We start from the raw sequence: 23522 nt of genomic DNA on the forward strand, positions 1-23522 counted from the left end.
TCGAGTTAAAAGTCCCGTTGCTGATTGGCTATGTTCCCTGCCGGCATTTTTTAATCTCCGTCTGGGTGATATAGAGGCCGCTTGAGGCCCCAGTGGGAGCCAGGACCTGTGGCTGCAGCCGCGACTAGGCAGTTGGGGCAATCGCAGCCGCGGTGTCAGGTCTTGAGCGTGGCCCGCTTGGCCTCCCGCTCCTCCGCCAGCGCTTGGCAGCCCCGCCGCACCAGCACCGCTGCCCCTCGGAGGGAGACCGGACCCGGGGCCTGCGCGCCAGTGGGAGCTTGGTCTGTCGCTGCGCCCCGGCCAAGCGGGTGGAGCTGACGCGGCTGGACGCGGGCTGCTAGTGACTGTGGGGTCCCCGGGCAGGGCGGCCGCCGGTCTGCGGCCGGGCTGAGCGCTGCGCTGTTTGCTTCGGGGAGACGATGCAGGGCGCGGAGCTGGACGCTCGGATCCGCTGCAGTGTCACCATCGAGCGCCTGAGCCCGAGCGGCCCGGCCTCGAAGCGCCGGCTGATCCGCGACGCCTCCCTCGCCCTGGGCCGGAACGAGTTCCGGGAGCTGGTGCTGCAAGTGAACGACGGCAGCGTGGCGCAGAGTTTCGCGCTGCGCGGGGAGGTGCGGCTCTTCACGCGCTTCGTACGCGACGGGAAAAGCGGCCTGCAGCTGGGCCCCGCGCAAGTGGAGCTGCTGATCGCCAACTGCCCCCCCGACCGCCTCAGGCGCTTCCTCCGGCTGCTGCGCATCAAGCACAAGGCGGCGGGGAAGGGGCCGAAGACTGTCACCGAGCGGGCGCGGCTGCTGTCCAGCCTTCCGCGAACCTTCGACACCATCAGCCCAGTCCAGGCCCGGGACGTGCAGCAGGCCTGCGATCAGCGGGCCCACGCGAGCTGCGAGACAACGCCTGTGAAAGGGCAGGCCCCGCGGAACAGAGGGAACAACGATCTGTGTATCAAGCCGCGGAAAAGAGCAAGGACAGAATCGGCTGAAGCAAGCGCTGTAAGAGATCTCGAAGTAGGCATGGGGTAGGGGGTGGAAGACCGCTTTGGGATATGGCTTAAGTAGGAGACTTGCGGGAGGGGGAATTGCTGAGTGCTCTCATGGTTTGGGGCGGGGGGGAGATATTTTGTGGAGCCATGGTACCCCACATCTTGAATTCTGTGTGCAGATGTGGTCGCCTCATCTCAAAAAAGGTATATTGGAATTGACAGGTTCAGAAAAGGTCAACAAAAATTATTAGGGGTGTGGAACGGCTTCCTTATGAGGAGAGATGAATAAGACTGGGGCTTTTTAGCTTGGAAAAGACATGGCTAAGGGGAGAGATGATTGAGGTCTATAAAATCATGACTAGTGTAGAATAAGTAGATAAGAAAGTGTTTACTACTTCTCATAACACAAGAAGTAGGGTTCACCAAATGAAATTAATAGGCAGCCCGTTTAAAACAAATAAAAGCAAGTATTTCTTCACACAGTCAACCTGTGGAACTTCTTGCCAGAGGATATTGTGAAGGCCAAGACCATAACAGGGTTCAAAAAAACTAGATAAATTCATGGAGAATAGGTCCATCAATGGCTATTAGTCAGGATGGGCATGAATGGTGCCCCAGCCTCTGTTTGCCAGAAGCTGGGAATGAGTGACAGGGGATGGATAGCTTGATCATTACCTGTTCTGTTCATTCCCTCTGGGGCACCTGGCACTGGCGACTGTCGGAAGACAGCATACTGGGCTAGATGGACCTTTGGCCTGACCCAGTAGGCTCATTCTTATGACTGCAAGACTGGGACACTACATTAAGCAGCAAAGAGTCTGTGGCACATTCAGGACTTTTTGCTGCTTTTACAGATCCAGACTAACATGGCTACCCTTCTGATGCATTAAGCAGGTAGTTAACAATAGACTAAATATTTTGTAGGTGGCTCCATCTGTTTCTGAATAAAATCTATGCTTTATGGTTGCAAAGAAAGCCTTGAGTGCTGGGTGCTGATCAATCTGCAGACAGCCTGCATCAGTCAATTGGAGGTCTCGTCATTATCAAGACTAGAAAAATAGGGTGTGTCTAGCAAGTACATTGACAAATGTGTTAATTAACATGCTTTTAAGCACAAGCTACTACCTAGAGTAGAAAAAGACAACAGTGTTCAAAAAAAATGTGTGTTCAGTGGAAAGGTTCACCCAAAGTGGTGGTTAAAAATGAATTGCTAAATATTTTCCTAATCTAGACAGGGTCTAAAGTCAGTTGTTCATTTCATATAAATAACACATGGACTCTAAACACCAACAATGACAATACATTGCAAAAGATTAATATCTTTTATTGGACCAACTTTCAGCTGGTGAAAGAGACAAGCTTTTGAGCTACACAGAGCTCTTCTGACCTCTTACCAACAGAAGTTGGTCCAATAAAAGATATTCTAATATGTTGGAACCACCATAGCTACAACACTGCAAATAAATTGCAATACAATTATTTCACTGGAGCTCATTTTAGCAGTTGAAATTTTGGGTAGCATGACACTTTTTTTTTTTTTTTTTTTTTTTATTTTCCATTCTAATCCCCATGGGGGAAAAAGGTATACAGGAGAAATTTTCCTCCAGAAGTTTTAAGATCCATGAATGTGCTGCTGTTTTTAAACAAAAAAAAAAACAAAACTTTGGTTAGTGCACAAGTGTGACTTTTTCCTTTTTAGGCAACTGATGTGAAATGCTCAAAGAAGCTATCTTTGCTAATGCATTCACGGATGAGACTCTCGCAGGAACAGTCCATTGTGCTGAGTGCAGTGCTGACTGGGAAGAACGTCTTCTTTACAGGCAGTGCTGGTGAGAAACTTTATAGTTGAAGTGAAGCAAGGTTACCCTACATGTCCTAACTGCACTCAAATTAGGGCTGAAAAGCTTTAGTCTTTGGTATTGTGAGCTCCAGGAAAACTTTGGGTCTATCCCATGTGGAATGCTTTTAGCAAAAGTTTCACACCTGTGCTCCCACTGGCTCATCATGAAGAGGCTGTGTGCAAAAGGGCTTGTCCCATCAGTTTGAATTGTGGAAGAATGAAATAAAAGTAGCTTTTAAGAAAATGTTTCATCTCTTTTCCTGTTTGGACTCTCTGAGGGCCAAAGCTATGAAACCAAAGCAGAGACCCAGTTTTAACCTGTTAGCCCTAAAAGACACTCGGAGCTGACAGATTATTACAACTGTCACCTTTTGAAACCATAGACTGCAACTCATTTGTGTGTGTGTGTGTGTGTGTGTGTGTGTGTGTCTGTGTGTTTTCCTGCTTTAACCTTATAGTAATTCTCTCATTTCTCTTCTTTAATTACTAAATCCTTAAGGTTTCAGAGTAGCAGCCGTGTTAGTCTGTATTCGCAAAAAGAAAAGGAGTACTTGTGGCACCTTAGAGACTAACAAATTTATTAGAGCATAAGCTTTCGTGAGCTACAGCTCACTTCATCGGATGCATCCAATGAAGTGAGCTGTAGCTCACGAAAGCTTATGCTCTAATAAATTTGTTAGTCTCTAAGGTGCCACAAGTACTCCTTTTCTTTTTGTAAATCCTTAAGGCTTAGTTTACTATAGGATTGGATACAAGCATGTGAGATCTAAGGTACAAATTGACCTGGCATAAGTGACTGGTCCTTTACGACTGGGGGTGACCTGAATATCCTAAATCCATCTTGTCTGGGTGGTAAGATACCATGGAATGTCCATGGGGACTGTTTGTGATTCCATGGTAAGACTAAAACAACAAGACCTCCTTGTGGCACCTTAGAGTAACAAATTTATTTGGGCATAAGCTTTCATGGGCTATAACCACTTCATCAGATGCATGGAGTGAAAAATACAGTAGGCAAGTATAAATATACAGCACATGAAAAGATGGGAGTTGCCTTACCAAGTGGGGGATCAGTGCTAACAAGGCCAATTCAATCAGGGTGGATGTGGCCTATTCCCAACAGTTGACAAGAAGGGATGAGTATCAACGGAGGGGAAAAGTAGTACAAAAACCTGAGTCTCCTTTAATCTGTGCTGATGTGTCCCTGTCTACAGCAATAGAGGCCTGGGGGGAGGGCATAGCTAAGCACCTCTTTAGCATGATGAGGTTCATGCTTAAGGCCCTGTCTCTTAATATGCCCTCTCTCATGCCTTGGCGCCCCCCCTTTTTTTTTTTTAAGCCATATGATCTTGTAAGGGAGCAGAGATTTTTTTGGGTGGTTGTTGCTTGTCAAAGTAGGGCATCACAATCTTACTTACACCAGTGTTGCACATTTTTGTGATTTTTATCACAAGTTTTGTTTTGTTTTAAATATCCAGCCCCTGGAGTCATGTGATCATGTGAGAATCTCATTTCATTTTAAGTGAAGTTTCTGGTTCTCATAGTCGCTGAGCAAAGCGTCATATGAGAAGCGTAAAGGTTCTTAATCCAGAAGGCAATTAAGAGAACTCACTTGTTTTTTAAAATCCAGTGGGTTTTATTTTGTTTGGTTTGGGTTTTTTTGAGTCATCTCATGATTTTTGGGGGGTTGATAATTCCTTAACACTTGGAATTGACACTATTGCAACCTACACATTCTGCAACACTTAGTGTAGATACACAATGTGTCAAGCCTTTTGTTTAAGTGTAGCGGTATCTAGTGATGTATGAGTTTCATTTTGGTATAAGGGAGAAACTTTAATCAAAAATGCACATTAAAATGTTGAATGAGGGAAAGAACAATTCAACTTCAGCAAAAAGTGAAATCTTTTAAATCATCCATGTTGGGAAGAGGTTTAGCCAATATAAATGACACTAACTAAGATACTCTTATAGCTACCATGGTTTCTCCTCCATGACTGAGTTCCTGTGTGGGGAGTTCATGGAACCCTAAATGGGAGGGGTCAAATAACCCCTAAACTGCAACTTCTCAACTGCAACTTCTCTAAATGGTCAAACAGAGCTAATCCTTTCCTGACATGGTTGTTTTTTACAACTACCTGAGCTCTGTGGTCAGGCTGTTCTTTTGTTTCTAGTGTTTTTGGACATATGAGGTTTTGAATGAGCAGAGTGGAGGGTGGTATTAGGAGGAATTTGGGCCTTGAATTCAAACCGCATGTATTTTTGGGGACATGTCTCTAATAGTGTCAGGGGAAAGCCCCTTTCTGAAATTTTACTCTTCTAAAAGGGACTGGGAAGTCATATCTGCTGAAAAAGATTGTGGGCTCACTCCCCCCAAAGAGCACCTATGCTACAGCCAGTACAGGAGTAGCAGCTTGCCATATTGGTGGCACCACGCTCCATGCTTTTGCAGGTAAGGAGGATAACTTTCTGCTTGAGAACCTTCCCTGGCTTGCTATGTTCTGGGAAAGATGAGTGGAAGGGACCTGGGAACTCTTGGCATTTTGGTAAAGATAATACTAACTCTGTATTCTCTTCTTTCATTAGGTATTGGTTCTGGGAAAGCTCCACTAGATCAGTGTATTGAGTTGGCTCAAAGAACTGGAGTGCATCAGCATTGGTTGAGCTGCCAACACTTAATTATTGATGAGATTTCAATGGTGGAGGGCAAGTTTTTTGATAAGCTGGAGGCAGTAGCCAGGTGAGGGTCATGCAGCAAAGAGTCTTTATAATGCTGATCAAGTTCCCTGGATCACTTTGCTAGGAATACCTTCCCCTACCTCCTGTGGCTGTATTGGGAGGTAAGGTTTGCTAATGGCTAGAGTAGTTGGGAGGTTCTGGATTATAGAATCATAGAAAGGGACCTCAAGAGGTCATCTAGTCCAACCCCTTGCCCTGAGATAAGACCCATAGTCAGAGACCATCCCTGACAGGTGTTTGTACAACCTGTCCTTAAAATGAAGGAGATTCCACGACATTCCTTGAAAGCCTAATTGAGTACTTAACTATCATTAGAAAAATCTTTAACTATAATATCTAATCTAATGCTCTTTGCTGCTGATTAAACTGGTTACTTCTTGTCCTACCCTCAATAGACATGGAGAACAATTGAATGCAATCTTCTTTATGACAGCTCTTTATCACATTTGAAGTGTATCAGGTCCACCCTCAGTCTTTATTTCTCAAAACTAAATTTGCCCAGATTTTTTTTTTAACTTTCCCCATAGGTCAGGTTTTCTAAACCTTTTATTAAAGTTGCTCTCCTCTTGGCTCTCTCCAGTTCGTCTCCATCTTTCTTAACATGCGACACCCGAAACTGGACTGAGGACTTAACAGTGCAGGACAATTACCTTTCTTGTCTTACGTACAACACACCTCTTAATACACCCCAGAATTAAATTAGCCTTTTTCACAACTGCATCACGTTGACTCCTATTCAATTTGTGATCCACTATAACCTCCACATCCTTCTCGGCAGTACAACCATCTAGCCAGTTCTACATTTTTGTAGATGTGCATTTGGGCTTTTTTGTGTTTTTAGTTTTGTTTTTTTCTTCTTCTTCCTCAGTATAGTATTTTGCATTTGTCTTATTTGTTGATTTCAGACCAATTCTCCAATTTATTAATGTCATTTTGAATTCTAATCCTGTCCTCCAAAGCATTAGCAACCCCTTTCAGCTTGATGTCATTCACAAATTTGTAGAATATATGTAAGCAGGGATGAAAATGAGCTGGTACAGCATACTGGTAAGAAGCTGGTACTGTCCCATGCGCAGCCGATGTTAGTGTTGCTGCAGCATTGCTGCCCCTTTTGCTCCCTCCTGTTTGTTGGGGGGTTGGGCAAAGGGGGCAGTTGCCCCAAGGCCAGCAATTTAAAAGGGCCTGGGGCCCTTTTAAATTGCCGCCAGAATCCCAGGCAGCCCTGATGGGCTAGCTGGGGGAGGCTGACTCCCTAGGTTCCACAGCCTGCTCCCCGTACCAGTAAGTGTTTAATATTACTTTCACCCCTGTATGTAAGAATACTCTCCACTCTAGCACTTAAGTCATTAATGAAAATATTGAATAGTATTGGACCCTGGACAGATTCCTGTGGGACTCCCCCAGATAGAGCCACTCAGTTTGACACTGAACTACTGATAACTCCTTTTCCAGTAAGGACATTTCAATCAGTTTTGCACCCACCTTTATAGTAACTTTATCTAGACCCCATTTCCCCAGTTAGCTTGTGGGGATGTGCCAAAAGCCTTTCTAAAATCCAGATATGTCTGCAACTTCCCTACATACACTAGGCCAGTAAACCTGTCAAAGAAGGAAATTAGGCTGGTTTGGTATGGCTTGTTCTTGACAAATCCTCTGTATTGATGAGGACTCCCAACAAATTTCATGAGACCACTCCAATTTTTTTTGTGCCAAAGTAATTAATGAAAATATTAAATTATCACTCCCCTTACAGAGCTGTCAGGAAACGGGATGACCCATTTGGAGGAATACAGCTCATCATCTGTGGGGACTTCTTACAACTGCCTCCAGTCAGCAAAGGCAATGAGGAAACAAAGTTCTGCTTCCAGGTGTGAAGCCATCCCTACTCACTACTTCAGATTTTGTTTGTGGCTGTCTCCTAATGAATGAACAACTGATTCACAGGCAAAGAGCTGGAGGAAATGCATCCACGTGAACATGGAGCTGACAGAAGTCCGGAGACAGACTGAAAAGAGCTTCATCTCACTCCTGCGTACAATCCGCCTGGGCAGGTGAGGAGGAACCTCTTTCCTCCCTCCCATAGGTGGCCCAGTGTAGGGTGGGTGTCACTTGGCTACCTCTCCAACATCATCTAAAGGTGGTATAGCTGGGTAGATGGCTGTTAAGGGGCCTGGACACATCTTTGCCTCACCCACTCCCAAGCCCCACAGCCTCTCGACTCCTTCTCCAACTAATGGAAGCAGTAATACTGGTTGCTTCTTGCCCAATTAAGGAGGCTGCCTGCATTGTGATCGCTCAGTCTCTGCTCCATGGTGTCCATTTTACCTGATGTGCTGATGGATCTAATGTTCGTGAGACACATGAACAATATGACAATGCTGGTATAAAATTAACAAATTAAACCTGATGTTCATTTCCTTGGAACCTAACCCTACACCTGGAAGTATCCTTCCCTGTCTCTGTATAAAGTTGTGTGGGCAATTAAGCTGCTCTAGCAGGTGGCAATCATGGGCATTAGGGAATGGGGAGGAGATGAGGGGGTAAGAATGTGCTTGTCACATGCATCCACCTTGTGAATAAATCATCCAAGGGGTAAAAAGTTTTGGTGATCTCATGAAATCCCCATATGAATGCTTTCAGTGACACTGAAAGCAAACAATGTTATCAATCTCTTAATGTTACATTACTGCTCCTATCAAAGGAGCTGCACTAGAGTAGTTCTAGCAGTCAGCACAAGTCTGGAACAACACAGTGAATTAAATGTAATGCCCTGTTTACATTTGTGGTCCCACTATGACTAGTCCCAGAGATGCTCCATTAGAGCAGTGGTTGGGGACCTTAAGAACCTTAATGAGAGAGAGAGATAAGGCCATGGGGGGTGGGGAGAGCAGGGCTTGTATGCACAAGTTGAAATAACTCACAATTCCAATAGGAGTAGCGACTTTGTGGTGTTTGCCCAGGATGTACAATAGATATCGCTAGGTATTTCTCACCTGAGATATCCTGTTGGAGACTTTAAACATTTATTACTTGTTATATTATTATGGTACTTATTTGCCACCCCCAATGTCCACCAGGTGCACAGTTGAGGTTACCAAGCAGCTGATGCAAACAGCTACCAACAGGGTCGAGAGAGATGGGATCCTTGCAACTCGTCTCTGCACCCACAGGGATGATGTGGAACTAACAAATGAGAGACGGTTGCAACAGTTACCAGGTAAACACGTGGGGCAAGAAAACTGTTAATTTCAACAGGAGGAGAGGACACTGTAGATAATGAAGAACTGGCATTGTGGAGCTCAAGCTGCTCTAGTCATAACCTCTTCCAGCTGGCATTGTGGATATGAGGGGTTATTGTAGGGTCAGACCTGCCTAGGGTTTTAAAAAAATACATAATTTATACAGGTAATCATCTCTACTATGTAAAATTTGCATAAACTATGCCTAACAAATCTCCTATTACACATGAAGAAAAGGAGTACTTGTGGCACCTTAGAGACTAACAAATTTATTTGAGCATAAGCTTTCGTGAACTGTAGCTCACAAAAGCTTTATGCTCAAATTTTAGTACTCTTCTTTTTGCAAATACAGACTAACACGGCTGCTACTCTGAAACCTATTACACATGCACGCACTCCAACTGTAGACCAGACCTGCCCTTTAGTTCATTTATTTCCCCCATTCCTAGTCTCCCCTCCCATCCAATACCTCATGCAGGTCTGGCTCTTCTCAGGAGGTCCTAGTGCAGTCTGCTGCTTCTGCTTCACTGCTAGTTAAGTGTTTCATGCCCAGAGAGTCTTCCCCAGCTGTCTCTGGGTGGTCTTGCTGGAAAAACTAGAGGGGGGTGGGGAGGTCTTGCATTCATCCATTGGCAAAGGCATAAAAGGGAGGAGACTGGCTTCAGGTCAGTTGTTAGAATAATGGCAGAGACTCATCAGGGAGGTGGGTGCTGGAATGGGGGTCTACAAGCTGGAGACTCCAGGGAAATGCAGGTCCGTTATAGAAACTGTCTCATCTTGGAGCACAAACTGCAGACTCTAAAGCCTCTCTGTGCTAAACTTCCTTTCATGGTAGCTTTGATTGTGAGGGGAAATGGAGCAAGAATACATGGCCACACTCTTAAAGCTGCAATTGAAGTCTGACTGCTCAGTGCCTGGCCTCTTGGGACATATCTGTGCTGCAACATAAACTCATGCTTGACTCCAGGCTCAAGGCCCCCCCCCTCCCCACTTGCATCTACACTGTAATTGTGTTAACCCAGGACTCGACCCAGCATCCCAGGATGCTGCTGGGCTGGAGGGTCCAAGCTCCAGTTAAGCCCCACCTGACTTGGGTCCCAGGAATCGGCCAGAAGTATCCCATGGAACTATGGGATAACTTCCTTAGTCCTCTCTATCCCAGTAATCTGCAATCCACACTATTAAAAACAGACCTTTTTGTGGGACAGAAAACGGTGCCAAAACATCCACCAGTGCCTCATGGATGGTCTGTTAGTTTCCTGACACAGGACTGAAAGTGCAAGCAAGAGAAGTTCATCAAAACGTGCCTTCTCCATGTTGTCATTCCAGTAGCAGACCAAAAATGACTGCTTAGCAGGCTGGGTTGGTGGACTGTTCTTCCTTCCTGTAACATGCAGGGCAGGCATGAAAGTTTTCCCACAGTACACCATGGTCTTGGGGCTAGAGTGGCCACACTATTGTATGGGTGGGGGAAGAGAGCATGCTAGGGACTCTGAGATGTGGTTACTTTGACTCAGCTCTGCACTCTGTGCTGTGCATGCCAGTGCCCTAGATTCAAGCATGAGTTAGAAAAGCCTTAACAAAGGGTTAAAATACAATGTAGATGCTCCAGCCCAGGGTTCCCTAACACGAGTCCCACTAATCCTGGGCTTACATTCCAGTGTAGACATACCTTCAGTTTCACAAGCTCTGGAAGGTGTAAATTGGAGCAGGAGGTAGGGGATGGCCAGCAGGGGCTTTCTGCTGTTGGAAGCTACTAGAAGAGATCCTTTCTGGGGTGTACAAGAGTTGTGTGTGGAGAGCTGGATTTCTGGGACTGAATTCAGAATAGAAAGTAAGAGCCCTTCTGGCTCAGTCTAGAGACTCCTGCTATGTGGAGTGAGTGCCAAGTCTTCCTCATATTTAGGGACTTTGTTGTATGATAATTCTGATGGTAAGTCCATATTTGTATTGCTTTTTCCTCACCAGGAGAAATGCACTCCTATGAGGCTGTGGATAGCGATCCCATGCTAGTCAAAGCAATTGATGCTCAGTGTCCAGTAAGTCACTGTATTCAGTTGAAACCAGGAGCCCAGGTGAGCATATGCATATTCTATGGGGAGTAACTGCCAACAGAAGGATTAGAGTCAGTATTTGGGGAAAGATTTTTAAAGATAACAGCACAGGGATATGGACTGGGTGTGAAATGGAAGCACCTCTCAGACCCCAGGCTGTTCTAAACAAACAGGCTATTACATTAAGATGGCCTTCCCCACTTGATGAAAGCCACTTGGTTTAAATTCAAAGTCTCAATCTCTGCTTGGAGACTGATTGACCAAGGTGACTGCTTGCTCTGTGTCCAATGAAAGACATTGTATGCACAGCACAGAATCACACTATGTACAGATTGGGTGGGGACTGGAGGAAAAGGCAGTTTAAAGCCACTTTTGTGCTGCCTGGATTCTAGGCTGCTCAGCTCCCAGCATAAATTAGAGCTAGGCTTCTTATGGACTATGGCACAGCTCAGAATCCCTGCAGCACCATGTGTTAAGGCTCTGGCCTCCCATCACCAGTACACCCTGTAAACCAGGGTTTGGGGGTGAGGGGCACAATAGGGCTGCTTACAATGGCCCCACACTGTCTGCATTGGAGAATTGTTCCCTGGCCACTTTCAGTCTCTCTTAAAGTCCCTGTAAACTGCTGGAGTGTGGGGAGGAATCTTCCCAGAGATCCAAGTGTCACTATTATGTGACTTTGGTTGTAGACAGAACCAATTCACAATCTTCCCAAAGCAATTTCACAGAGTAAATGGGTGATGGGATCTGTGCCCTGTGAAGCTCAACAGCTGAGAGCCCTGGGGAGGAAGGAGCTCTGGGATGGCTTCACTGGGAGGTGATTCCACCTACTGTTCCTAGGTCCCACAGTAACATTAACAGTATCTGCCAATTCTGCTCCTAACTCAGAGGCTTCAGAACTGGGGCAAGGCAGGTGAATGACTAGGGCTGTAAGGCAAGGGCACCAAACAAATCTAGGCATCTTTCCCCTCCACTTTAGGTGATTCTTACAAAGAACCTGGATGTGTCCCGGGGTCTGGTGAATGGGGCAAGAGGGGTTGTGGTTGAATTTGAAACTGACGGGAAGGGTGAGTATATAATGTTACGGTTGCCAGTTCTGGCTGGATGTATTCCAGGAGACTTCTTCACATGACATAATCTGTAATTAAAGATTAATTTCTGGAGACTCCAGGACAATTCTGGAGGGTTGGCAACCCTATATGATGTGCTTATGACTGTTTGCCAGTAGCAGCTGCAATTCCTGGATGGGGGAAGAGTAATCATTTCTGCAACACCAAATTCTCCCTGCCTGTGAGAACCAAGAATCAGGCCAAGCCCCTAGGTATAGCTGCTTAAAGGTTTTCTGTGTGTGCTTTTCATCATTCTCTGGCTCTGCATGCTTGCTTGCTCTTATCTGGTTTCTGACCACATGCACTCATGCTCTCTCCTTGCAACAGTACATCTTTCTAATAGCAAATGTAGCTTTTTAGCAATGCAGTGTTACAACCCTCCACTGCACTATTTCATGTTTTCTCTGCTCCATTTCTGGCATGTTAAATAGTTCTGTCCCTTCTCCTGCTTAAGGGTGCCTTCTCTGAATGCTTTACAGCATCATCTCACTCCAGCAAGAACCACTGTGCTAGAGGAGCAGCAGAATTGAGTTGTGCTTCTATAAATAGAGCCCCAAAGCCCATGGAAGAGTTGGTCTGAAATGGGAAGGGATGGGGAAGGGAAAAGGGTAAACTTGGGCTCCTGCTTCCTGGGAACGCTGGTACCAGAGGGACATTCCTTATTCTGACCCTCTCTTTTCTCCCAGGACTGCCCCAAGTGAGGTTTCTTTGTGGGGTCACAGAGTTAATCAGACTGGAGCGATGGGTCTTCAAAGGTCCATCTGGAATTTATCTGAGTCGTCAACAGTTGCCTCTAAAATTGGCATGGGCCATATCCATCCACAAGAGCCAGGTTAGTACTCTTATAGAGAGACTGCCACAAAAAGTATTCCCCTGGCAGTAGTGGGAGAGGAGAGTGCCAGGACACCTGTGTGGGTTGGAGGAAGTGGTTTTGGGGGCAGGGTTGCCTAAAGATGCTAGCACTGCTGATGACAGGGCGGAAGGAAACTGCCTCATCTTCCTCCCTTTGCCTTGGTTAAGGTATGTTGGCTCAAAGGGTACTACCATTCATGGTTCTGGAGCAACAGCCAATAGGCCTGAAAACATTACCCAGTCTCTTGGAGTTAAATCTTCCTTTTTTACTCTGTAGGCATGTATTTAGGCACAGCAGAATCTATGTTCAACAATTTATTACTTTAACTGGAGTTACCAAATGGCTCAGTTTAAACAGAGCACTGGATTGGTTTAAGTTAAAAATTAAAGCGTGTTTGTTAACAAAAGAAAAGATTAAGTGAATTTAAATGAGAAAGTTAGAAATGGTTACAAGTAAACGAAAGTGAAAACGTACATCTAAAAAGCTAAAACTTAATCTAGCAAATTTTGGTTTAAGGCTCTGTTTGCTCACCAACAGTCTTCCAGCAAGATGGTGACTGACCTTTCGTTGGTCATTATCTCTCCCAGAGGTCCAAAGGTGCTGGTGCCTTTGTCTTATGTGAAAGATACCTGGGAGTTTTCTGTCCCTTTCTTTTATAGTCCAATGAATTTCTGAAGTGGATTCTTCTCAGGGTTATCCTTCCAAGTATAGTTTATTCAAGCAGTAGGCAGTGACATGGAGTCTAGTGGTGGAACAGAACAATTTTTAGATTTTTTTTTCTCCTTCCTGTCATGTCTTCCCCCTGCTGTCTTGAGGACGCTATTTACTACATGTATGTAAATTGAGGTGTAAACACATTCTTTGAGTGATGGTCCCTACTGTATTCCACTGGGATTGTGTCCAGAGATGGAGCTTTTGAAAGTAGCACTGTATGGCAGTCTGCGTAGGCGCCTGCACCACCTTGTGGTTTCAGATGAGGTGATTAAAGGTTGCAGCAAGCCACAAGCATCTCCAGGCCTTTCTCACTGGTCCAAGTTGGAGCTTCTCCTATCCTCTCATCCTTGTGCTGCACTTTGCAAAACCTTTAGAAAAAGATGTGGGTTTTTTTTACATTTTCTAATTTTAAATTTGTTCCTTGTTTTCTTATAAGATTTAGGACTTGAACCTGCTTCAGTTGTGCCCCCTGGCCAAATGTTCCTCCTCTTTCCCAACACATACAGTACACAGATCTGTCTACTGGATTATACTGAAGATGCTAGGGCTCAAAATCAGAGCTTCCTGTCCCCACTTGTTTTCTATCTGTGACGAGCACCAGTATAGTGCTTTTTGTACTGCTTGGGGGAATCCCACAATAGCATCCAGGTGCAGTATCTGCCTTGCTTTCCCTGCCTGTACTTGAGAAAACTGGGCTCTGCCTCAAGAAGCACCTCCATAGAGGCTGCCACGAGATCTGTTAGATCCTGGCCAGGGAAACATCCCCCCCCCTCCCACATCAGTCTCAGCAGGCAAAGAGTGCTCAACCCTAATGTGGAGCCTCCTTTCAGAGGAATGGATACCATTGACCCATGGGAGAGTTGGAAGCACTCTGGGTCCCCATGAATTCTTTGCATTAGAAGGGCTGTGATTGCCACAAACCCCAATCCAGTCATTGGTTCACAGGGTCTCTTACCGCACTATGTTCCTGCCACCTCCTGTTCCAGCAGCACCACCATTTGTAGAGGTCTCTGATTCAGATGATATGGATATCTGACACAATCCACTGTTCCCATTCAAGGAGCATGACTATTGCTAGGTTCTGACAGCACTGTGGCAGTTCCTTACCTGTAGAGCTGGTATGCAGCACTATGGTCATGGGCTATACAACAGCAGGGTCAAGTGGGTTGTCCACACTGGAACTCATGGCCCTAGTATTCACCCTCTGAATGGTCCCACTCAGTTTGGGAAGATTCTCTTGCATTGCCACCACAACCCTTGTCAGGTGAATGCTCCAAAATAGCACTGGATGATGCGCCAATCAACTGATCCAGAGTGGTATTCATTGTCATCTCCAGACATGGCTCTCATCAACTCCTTCCTTTCTGTTCCAGGAACTGCTGCAGAGAATAGCCAATGCACTTGAGATTCCATTAGAAGAAGTACAGGCTAGTCAACACCAGTTGAGTTCTTTCACACATTGGTACCACCAAGGGTGGCCCTACCAATCAACGATGCCATTCTCCCGTCAGTGTACACTGTATGGCACATCTTGGTCACATGTGCACCCACTACAAAAGGGGCTGAAAGGAAGCCCTATATCCTAACCAAGGGATTGGAGTTTCTCTTCTCTCAGCCTCCACCCAATTCACTGGTCATCCAGGCAGCATCAGGGCAATCCAACAAACTAAATCTGTAAGATCGCAACCAATTCCAGGTGCTTTTGCAGGAAGGCAACTTCTTGCCAGGTCCATGCTGCAGGCTGCATTGGACTTTGGTGACAGAGATGGTCATGAGGAGGGAATCCAGGTTACAGGGATACAGGGTCCTGCACTTAGGATGGAAGAATCCAATGCACCGCTACAGACTAGGGACCGAATGGCTCGGCAGCAGTTCTGCGGAAAAGGACCTAGGGGTGACAGTGGACGAGAAGCTGGATATGAGTCAGCAGTGTGCCCTTGTTGCCAAGAAGGCCAATGGCATTTTGGGATGTATAAGTAGGGGCATAGCGAGCAGATCGAGGGACATGATCGTTCCCCTCTATTCGACACTGGTGAGGCCTCATCTGGAGTACTGTGTCCAGTTTTGGGCCCCACACTACAAGAAGGATGTGGATAAATTGGAAAGAGTACAGCAAAGGGCAACAAAAATGATTAGGGGTCTAGAGCACATGACTTATGCGGAGAGGCTGAGGGAGCTGGGATTGTTTAGTCTGCAGAAGAGAAGAATGAGGGGGGATTTGATAGCTGCTTTCAACTACCTGAAAGGGGGTTTCAAAGAGGATGGCTCTAGACTGTTCTCAATGGTAGCAGATGACAGAACGAGGAGTAATGGTCTCAAGTTGCAATGGGGGAGGTTTAGATTGGATATTAGGAAAAACTTTTTCACTAAGAGGGTGGTGAAACACTGGAATGCGTTACCTAGGGAGGTGGTAGAATCTCCTTCCTTAGAGGTTTTTAAGGTCAGGTTTGACAAAGCCCTGGCTAGGATGATTTAACTGGGACTTGGTCCTGCTTTGAGCAGGGGGTTGGACTAGATGACCTTCTGGGGTCCCTTCCAACCCTGATATTCTATGATCTCTCAGGCTTCCTGAGGGAGGTGTAGAACATGCTAGAAAACCTTCTATTTGACAAATCACACCTCTTCAACCAGAAGATGGATGATTAACTACACTCCCTTAAGGGGTCTAGAGCCACATCAAGAATTTTGGGCATTTACATATATTCACCTAAGAGGGCAGTAAAACTCTTGCCCTAATCACAATTCTACAGGGCCCCACAACTGTACCACCAATGTATCTACAAACCTCCTAAGGTCTACAGAACCCATCCACCTACATCAACAGCCCAGTCATCCACCCAACACACCCAATCGTCCTGTAAATGGTATTTGACTGTCATGAGAGCTGTCCACCACTCCGTACACCAATACCCCTACTGACTACCCCATTTGGGGGCCATCTCAAATGCTTTCTGCCAGGATGGAAAGCCATAACAATGGACAAGTAAGTCCTAGATGTTATCCAGAATGGCTGTCATAGAGTTTATAGCAATGCCCCCATCACACCCTCCACAGAGGTCCACATGCATGGAGCACTTCTTCTGCTATGATGATATCCAACTAGAGATGGAATCTCTCTTGCAGAGGGGACTTGTGGAAACACTTCCAGTACCTTTTTCAGGGCACAGGGTTCTATTCAAACTACTTCCTGCTACCCAAAAAGAACGGAGGATGGAGACCAGTCTTGGACCTTTGACATCTCAACTGTTAAGATGTCACATGGTGACGCTTAAAACAATCACTACCTCCCTAGAAAAAGGCAAGTGGTTTATGGCTCTTGATATGTAAGGTGCCTACTTCCATATCGATATGCACCCGACTCACAGAATGTTCCTGAGGTTCAAGGTGTGACCATGACATTTTCAATACAGGGGTCTCCTGTTCTGACTTACTGCTGCCCCACACTTATTCACAAAAGCTTTCTCCATAGTGGCAGATCATCACTAATGGCAGAGTCCTCATTTTTCCCTATCTAGATGACTGGCTGATAGCAGCATGGCCCAAAAAAGGGGCGTGGGAATCAACATCCCAGCTGCTTCTACTCCTCTCTTCCCTAGGAGTCTGTATCAACTCTGAAAAATTGACTTTACTCCCTACACGCTCCCTTGAGTTCATAGAAGCTCATACAGGCCAGAGCTTATCTGCCACGGGACAGATTCTACACAAGGAGAGAACTTACCACTTGCAACCCTTCAGTTTCAGCCAAGACCTGCCTTTCCCTCTTTGGGTTTATGGTGTCCTGCACATATGTCAATCCCTTTGCTTGACTGAACCTTCATTTTCTACAACTATGACTACAAAGAATCTACACACCTGTGCATACCCTGCTCAGCATCCTGCCAAAAGTAATCTCCATTACAATGGCAGATAGACCACTATGAGTCTGCTTGGGGATGACCTTCCTCCCATCCTCACCCACTGACTATCCTAACAGACTTATCTCTCTTGGTCTGGAGAGATCAGATGATAAAAGGCACTTGGACTCCATGGGAGACCAGGATGCACATAAACATATTGGAACTCCAGGCAGTGCACAAAGCTTGGCACCCCACCCCGTTCCTGTCAACCATTCATGGCTGGCACGTCCTCATTGTGTTCAACACCACCACAGACTCCTACATAAACAAACAAGAGGGCATGAGATCCCAAGCCGAACAGCACCCTACCTACCAGGCACCCAGAACATGATTTCCAATGCTCTCAGCAGAAACTTTGCAATCAACCACTAATGGGAGTTGCATGACACATAATTGCAGACATTTTCGAGCGACCCCAGTAAGGGATCTCTTTGCATCCAATACCACATGCACTCAGTATTGCTCAAGGGGAGGAATTCGAGCTCACTCGCAGGGCAACGCACAGGTTATAGATCAATCAGATCGTACACACTATGCCTTCTACCCCCTTACCTCTCCTACCACAAGTGATCCACAAAATCGGGTGAGAGCAACAACCATTCTGATCTCCCCTTCTTCAAGTGCTTGCTCATGTCCATTCCAGTGTCCATGTGTCACTTGCAGTATTGCTGAAAGTTTTTCCCCTAGTGGTATCCATTGGGTCAGCTCTGGTGCCCCCTCGAGTGGTGCCTTCATGGTGCTGTAGATAGGCACCTGCTGACCCGCCAACCCCTCAGTTCCTTGTTTCCATCTGTGACTGTCTTTGGAACGCAGTTCATCTCTGACATAGCAAGTGATACACCTTAGTGGTTTCATTCTGTAAGGAATAAACAGATATAGCTTTAAATGTTTGTAAGCTCCTGCCCGGGGTGCTAGAGTATGCCTGGATCCTGGGGATTTAAGCAGTGTGCTACAAGCCCATACACTCGCTGCTGGAAGTTCCTGGGGAAAGGTCATGTTCAGGAACGGTGCTGGATTTGTAAAAACTTTAAACCCAGAACCAGGAAGAGGAGAGATAATAGATTCAAATCCCTTCTCATGGGGGAAGCACTTTGCCCCTCGTCGGAGCATCAACCCAATCCGTTACAAAGTACCTCCTTGGTTAGGAGTGTTCTGGCTTCCTTTAGAGGGGCTCAGCATGGTCCAAGATCCCTAGCACCAACTACCACCTGGTACCAACATACTTTTCCAGCTAAGAAGTCAGCACTATCCACACAGTACTGCTTTCTATCGCCGGTGCTGCAGAAGATGGAAAAAGTCAGACGCGGGGTGCTCCCCACTGAGGAAGACGCCTGAGAGAGTGAGAGTAACTCTCAAACAGACATTGAACTGTTGACACCATTGACTTCGGTACCAGGAGGAGGTCCATTGTGTCTGGTGCCCACGGATTCCCCATCTAGAGTGAGCAATAGAAGGGATACAGCCCTGGCTGCACCATTGACACCCTGAGGCATATGAGGCAGCAAGGAGCCTCCTGGCCTTTCCAGCACTGCTATGTTCCCCGAATCATGGCCAATAAGGGACAGGTCTGGCATCACAGGACTCCATTCCACAAAGGCAGGTACCGGCCTTGGGCAGGCTGGCAATGATGCCGAGACACCATCCGCCATAACGTTCATGTTTGCGGGGCTTGACCCCTCCCCCCCACACACAGTGTCACTCGTCACAGCACCCTACAACCGTCTCAGCACCCCATACTATCACAGCACCACTATCCAGCACTACCGTGGTCTCCCAGGAGTGGGTCATTGGGCTCCGAATTGCAGGTAGACTCGTACACCTCACGAAGAAGCCGACATCGGGCAGATCCTAGTAGCCATGCCTGGTAGCCATGACTCAAGGGCTCGTCCCATCAGCCTGGTCTCTTACCCAGTGGCAGATGCCACTCCAGTGGCCAATCTGGACCCCTTGGGTAGCTCAACTGTTCCAGGGCTCCCACTAAGGGTGATCTTGCTCAGCGCCATGAGAGGTGAGAGCACCTCCACCTTCCCTACCCCCTTGGAGAAAGGCTCCATTCAAGGGGCAGATGTCAGTGATGCTCAGGATACCCCAGCAGGACACCAGCCAGCAATGGACATACAAACCTGATGCCAGTCCAAGCCTCCTTGTCCTTCTTCCCCTGATGAGGCAGTGGTGGGTATGGCTATAGCATCTATACAAGACCACTACAAGGCTCGCCAGGAGCTCTTGTCAGGTGGCACAGAACCTGGCCATTAAATTGGAGATCATGGAGTCAGCCCTAGCCTTGGTGGACATATTGGCACCCTCAGCACTGGCAAGGGTTGGCCCTATCATTGAACGAGGCCATCTTGCATCCCATGAGGGCTCTATGGCAAAGCCCCACATCCCTCCAGCCCATTGCAAAGCAGGTGTAGAGGAAGTATTTTTTGCCCCTGAAGGGGTATGAGTATTTGTACACCCAACCCCCACCAAGATCCCTGGGGGCGGCCACTGCTAGTGAGCAGGAAAGATAAGGGCAGCAAGGACCATCCACATAAGGCAAAGGAAGTCAGGAAACTGGACCTGGTGGGGAGGAAAGTATACTCAATGGGGGGCCCTCCAGTTGAGGATCTCCAACCACCAGGCACTGCTAAGCCACGATGCCTGTTATTCCTGGTCCACTAGGCTAAAATTCAAGGAACTCTTGCCATCACTCAAAGAAGAAAACAAGGTTACTTACCCATAACTGGAGGTGCTTCGAGCTGTGTGGTCCCTATCTGTATTACACTGCCCGCCCTACTTCCCCTCTGCTGCGGATCCCATACGTCTGCATTGGAGAAGGAACTGGAGATGCTGGCAGCCTGCCACCCCCTTTAGTGCCTTGGACAAAACCACAAGGCAGTGCAGGGTGCATGCACAGACCACCAAACAGTAGTACTTTCAAAAGCTCTGGCTCCAGGCCCATGCGTAAAACCCACAGTGGAATACAGATAAAGGAAAATGAGGTTACTCACCTTCATTTAGGATAGACTTTTTTTTTTTTTTTTTTTTTAAACTTTTGCCTAGGCATTGTTGTCTTGTTTTGAACATGTGCTAACATCATATAGGGACAATTCATAACTTCACAGACAATATTGCTGCATACATTTCACCATGATATTGTTGACTAGCGAATTATTAGTTTTCAAATGATATCTCAGACTATTTTGTTCAAAGATTATTACAATAGTCAGTGTGTAGGGTCACACCATTCTTGTGCCAGCATTAACCCTTAACTTCTCCCCCTCTCAACTGTTTATCCCTCTGATATACTTAGAGTAATGATATCTCCCTTCAGCCTTCATTTTGTTAGGCTAAACATGCCAAGTCTCTTCTCGTAAGGTAGGTTCTCTTTTCCTCTGATCATCCTCGTAGCCCCTCTCTGCACCTGTTCCACTTTGAATTAATCTTAACCATGGGAGACCAGAATTCTCAAGTGTCTAAAAGGAAGTTAGAAGAGGAACTAAGGACAATCCTGCTCCATTTTGTCTAAATGTCCCCAGGAAGTCCTTTTTCCAACCCCATTGATCTACTTCCTGCCAACTTCATAGAGAAGTTCCCTTTGCATTGGGAAGGGGTAGATATTAATAGGAGCAGTGTTTTCCTGACACTTGTACCTTCATCACTATATTGTGGATGGGGCAATTGGGTCCCATATGAAGATGTGTGGGATGGCTTTTGTGTTGCAAGCTCACTTGGTTTTACCTGTGTCTTCCATGCACTAGGGTATGTCATTAGACTGTGTGGAGATCTCCCTGTCTCGTGTCTTTGAAAGTGGTCAGGCTTATGTAGCCCTTTCCCGAGCCCGTAGCCTTGAGGGCCTCCGCGTTCTGGATTTTGATCCCAATGTTGTAAGAGCCAATCCATATGTGCTACAGTTCTACAATCACTTACAGAAAGAACAACTTCTATCTCAGGTAAATTCAGCAATTGAGGATCTCTATAAGCCTGTTGCAAGCAGAGACAGGCACTAAAATGCAGAATCTGAACAGTCTCCCCCATAAAAAGAAAAGGAGCAGTGGGTAGTGATGGGAGGGACAGGATTGGGGAAACTCAGGGAAGAGTAAACGGGGAAGCATGTGATAGAAGAAGGATGTTAGCACTATGGATGAAAGAAGAAGGATGTTTAGTCTATGATGAGTCCTATTCAGATTACAGCCCACTAACTGATCCACTGCACAGAATGGAAGTGAGAGTTCCCTAGGCCCAATCCTTCCCCTTCCATAGAAGGGCTAAATGAGAAATGATTCACTGGAACTCTCGTTTTTTTTCTCCTAGGCTTCTCCACACAGATACATTGCAGCAGAAGAGAAGGAGAATTGGCAATCTAGCTGAGGATACTCTAGGCTACTTCTGCAAGGCACAAGTACAGGCTGTTCTGGTTTCAGCAGCCCAGCTGTTGGGCACATCTTATACCATTGGTGAAATTTTGCTTTGTCTGTGTTTCTGCTTGATTGGCTCAAAGGCCACACCTGCCCACTGTGAAAACACTAGCTGTTCAGGCACTTAACTTTTTGGGGAAAATTCTTCCTCTGTTTTACATCCTGCTGGTTTAGGGTGGAGGATAGCATCAGACCCTATCCTCTCTTCCTGACATATGCATACTTGTGTAATGTGGGACTTGTCCTTGGCAAGCTGGAGGAGAAATAAGATGTGGCTCTCCCCGTTTGTCCGCTGGACTGGAGCCTACTAGCTGTGGCTGTCATCACACAGAAAGGATACTGAAGAGCAATTGGAATGCTGGTGCTGCAAGTACGCTATTTCCAGCTGGTGAAGTGCTAACAATCAGGATGTCACTCTGCAGGTCAAGTAAGGTGCACCCTGCCTTTAGAGCCGTTTTATGCTATCCATGTGTCACTTGTTGATTTTAGAGAGGGTTCACTGGTTTTACTGCTGGGTGAAGTTATGTGAAGTCATAACCGTCCTCTTAATTTTGATGGTACTTTATGGCAATAAAAGGATATATCTGCTGCAATCTGTCATACCAAGTTTTAGAAGTAGGGGTAGAGGGGATTATGGGTATCTGATATGGTGGCTTAAAATGTTTCAAACAGTTTCCTAGGAGTATTTCTTTAGTTTACTGGAGCCTAGGGATCCATCATTTTCTATAAAGGCAGGCCTGGGGCCTCAGGAACTCCACGGCTGAGCTTATGGGCTCCAGAAATCCTTATTTCTCTCTGGGGCTCTCTGCAGCATGTCAAGCTGAAGTCCAACTCGGAGACAGACTTCCCCATAGGGAGCAAAGCGCTCTAGAAGGTATTTGCAGTGACACTGGACAGCCTTTTCAAGGCAAGGTAACATTTTAGTCACCTGGAACGCACCACCATTATCCCGTTAAGTTGGAGAGAATGACTTAAGGCTTGTTCTTCAAGTGCTTGGTCATGTCCATTCTATGTCAGTTGTGTCTGCTTGCCACATGCACCAGTGCCAGAATATTTCCCCTAGTGGTCGCCATAGGGCCAGCTCTTGTGCCCTCTTGAGTTGCACGCATATGCGCCAGTATAAGTTCCTTCTTACTGCCAGTGTTGATGCTGGAACATCCTTGTGCTGTAGCAAACTGTTCTAATGAGATGGTTTTTCCTGTAGCTTTTATTAATGTAAAAAGTTTTATTATTGGAAGGTGTAGTTTTAGTAGCTCTTAGTATAGGTTGTTAGTCCCTTGTGCGTCAGGGGAGGGGGTAGGTTTAGGTTGGGGTTAGAGGGTGAGGGGTTGGGGTTAGGGTTCGGTTGGGTTTAGGATTTGGGGGGGTGGGGTTTGGGGTTAAGAGGATAGGGTGAGGGTTTAGGGTTGGGGTTAGGTTTAGGAGGGAGAGTGAGGGGTTAGGGCTAGGGTCAGGGTTGGGTTTAGGGTCAGGTTTAGGGTTGGGGGGGTTAGGGTTAAGGGGTTGGGGCTAGGGCTGGGTTAGGGGTCAGGGTCAGGTTTAGGGGTTAGGGGCTTACGGTTAGGGGGTTAGGGTGGTTAGGGTTTAGGGGTTAGGGTTTTAGGGTTGGGGTTTTGGGGTTGGGTTAAGGTCAGGGTTTGGGGTCAGGGCTAGGGGTTAGGGTTTTAGGGTTGGGGTTGGGTTAGGGGTAGGGTTA

At 46.5% G+C, this 23522-nt stretch overlaps 1 protein-coding gene across 2 annotated transcripts; it reads left to right on the forward strand.

Moving 5' to 3' along the window:
* The first annotated feature begins 294 nt into the window (after window positions 1–294).
* On the forward strand, window positions 295–22420 carry PIF1 (PIF1 5'-to-3' DNA helicase). Of its 2 annotated transcripts, none has more exons than XM_038412193.2 (12): window positions 295–1007; window positions 2682–2811; window positions 5149–5274; window positions 5409–5562; window positions 7315–7429; window positions 7506–7612; window positions 8639–8778; window positions 10769–10875; window positions 11834–11921; window positions 12650–12795; window positions 21170–21361; window positions 21723–22420. In XM_038412193.2, exons 1-12 carry the CDS (start codon window positions 420–422, stop codon window positions 21777–21779), a joined length of 1950 nt encoding a protein of 649 aa, XP_038268121.1. In that variant the 5' UTR covers window positions 295–419; the 3' UTR covers window positions 21780–22420. The 2 variants fall into 2 exon arrangements, with proteins under 2 accessions (XP_038268121.1, XP_038268122.1); XM_038412194.2 differs by having other exon boundaries at window positions 295–992.
* The last annotated feature ends 1102 nt before the right edge of the window (window positions 22421–23522 follow it).

This window comes from Dermochelys coriacea, chromosome 8, assembly GCF_009764565.3.
Source record: "Dermochelys coriacea isolate rDerCor1 chromosome 8, rDerCor1.pri.v4, whole genome shotgun sequence".
In the NCBI taxonomy this organism is placed as follows: domain Eukaryota; kingdom Metazoa; phylum Chordata; order Testudines; family Dermochelyidae; genus Dermochelys; species Dermochelys coriacea.

Coding starts and splice junctions, on each gene's coding strand:
- PIF1 (XM_038412193.2), top strand. CDS start 420: ATGCAGGGCGCGGAGCTGGACGCTCGGATCCGCTGCAGTGTCACCATC. Junction 5,563..7,314: donor AAGCTGGAGGCAGTAGCCAG/GTGAGGGTCATG, acceptor CTCCCCTTACAG/AGCTGTCAGGAAACGGGATG. Junction 7,613..8,638: donor CGTACAATCCGCCTGGGCAG/GTGAGGAGGAAC, acceptor AATGTCCACCAG/GTGCACAGTTGAGGTTACCA.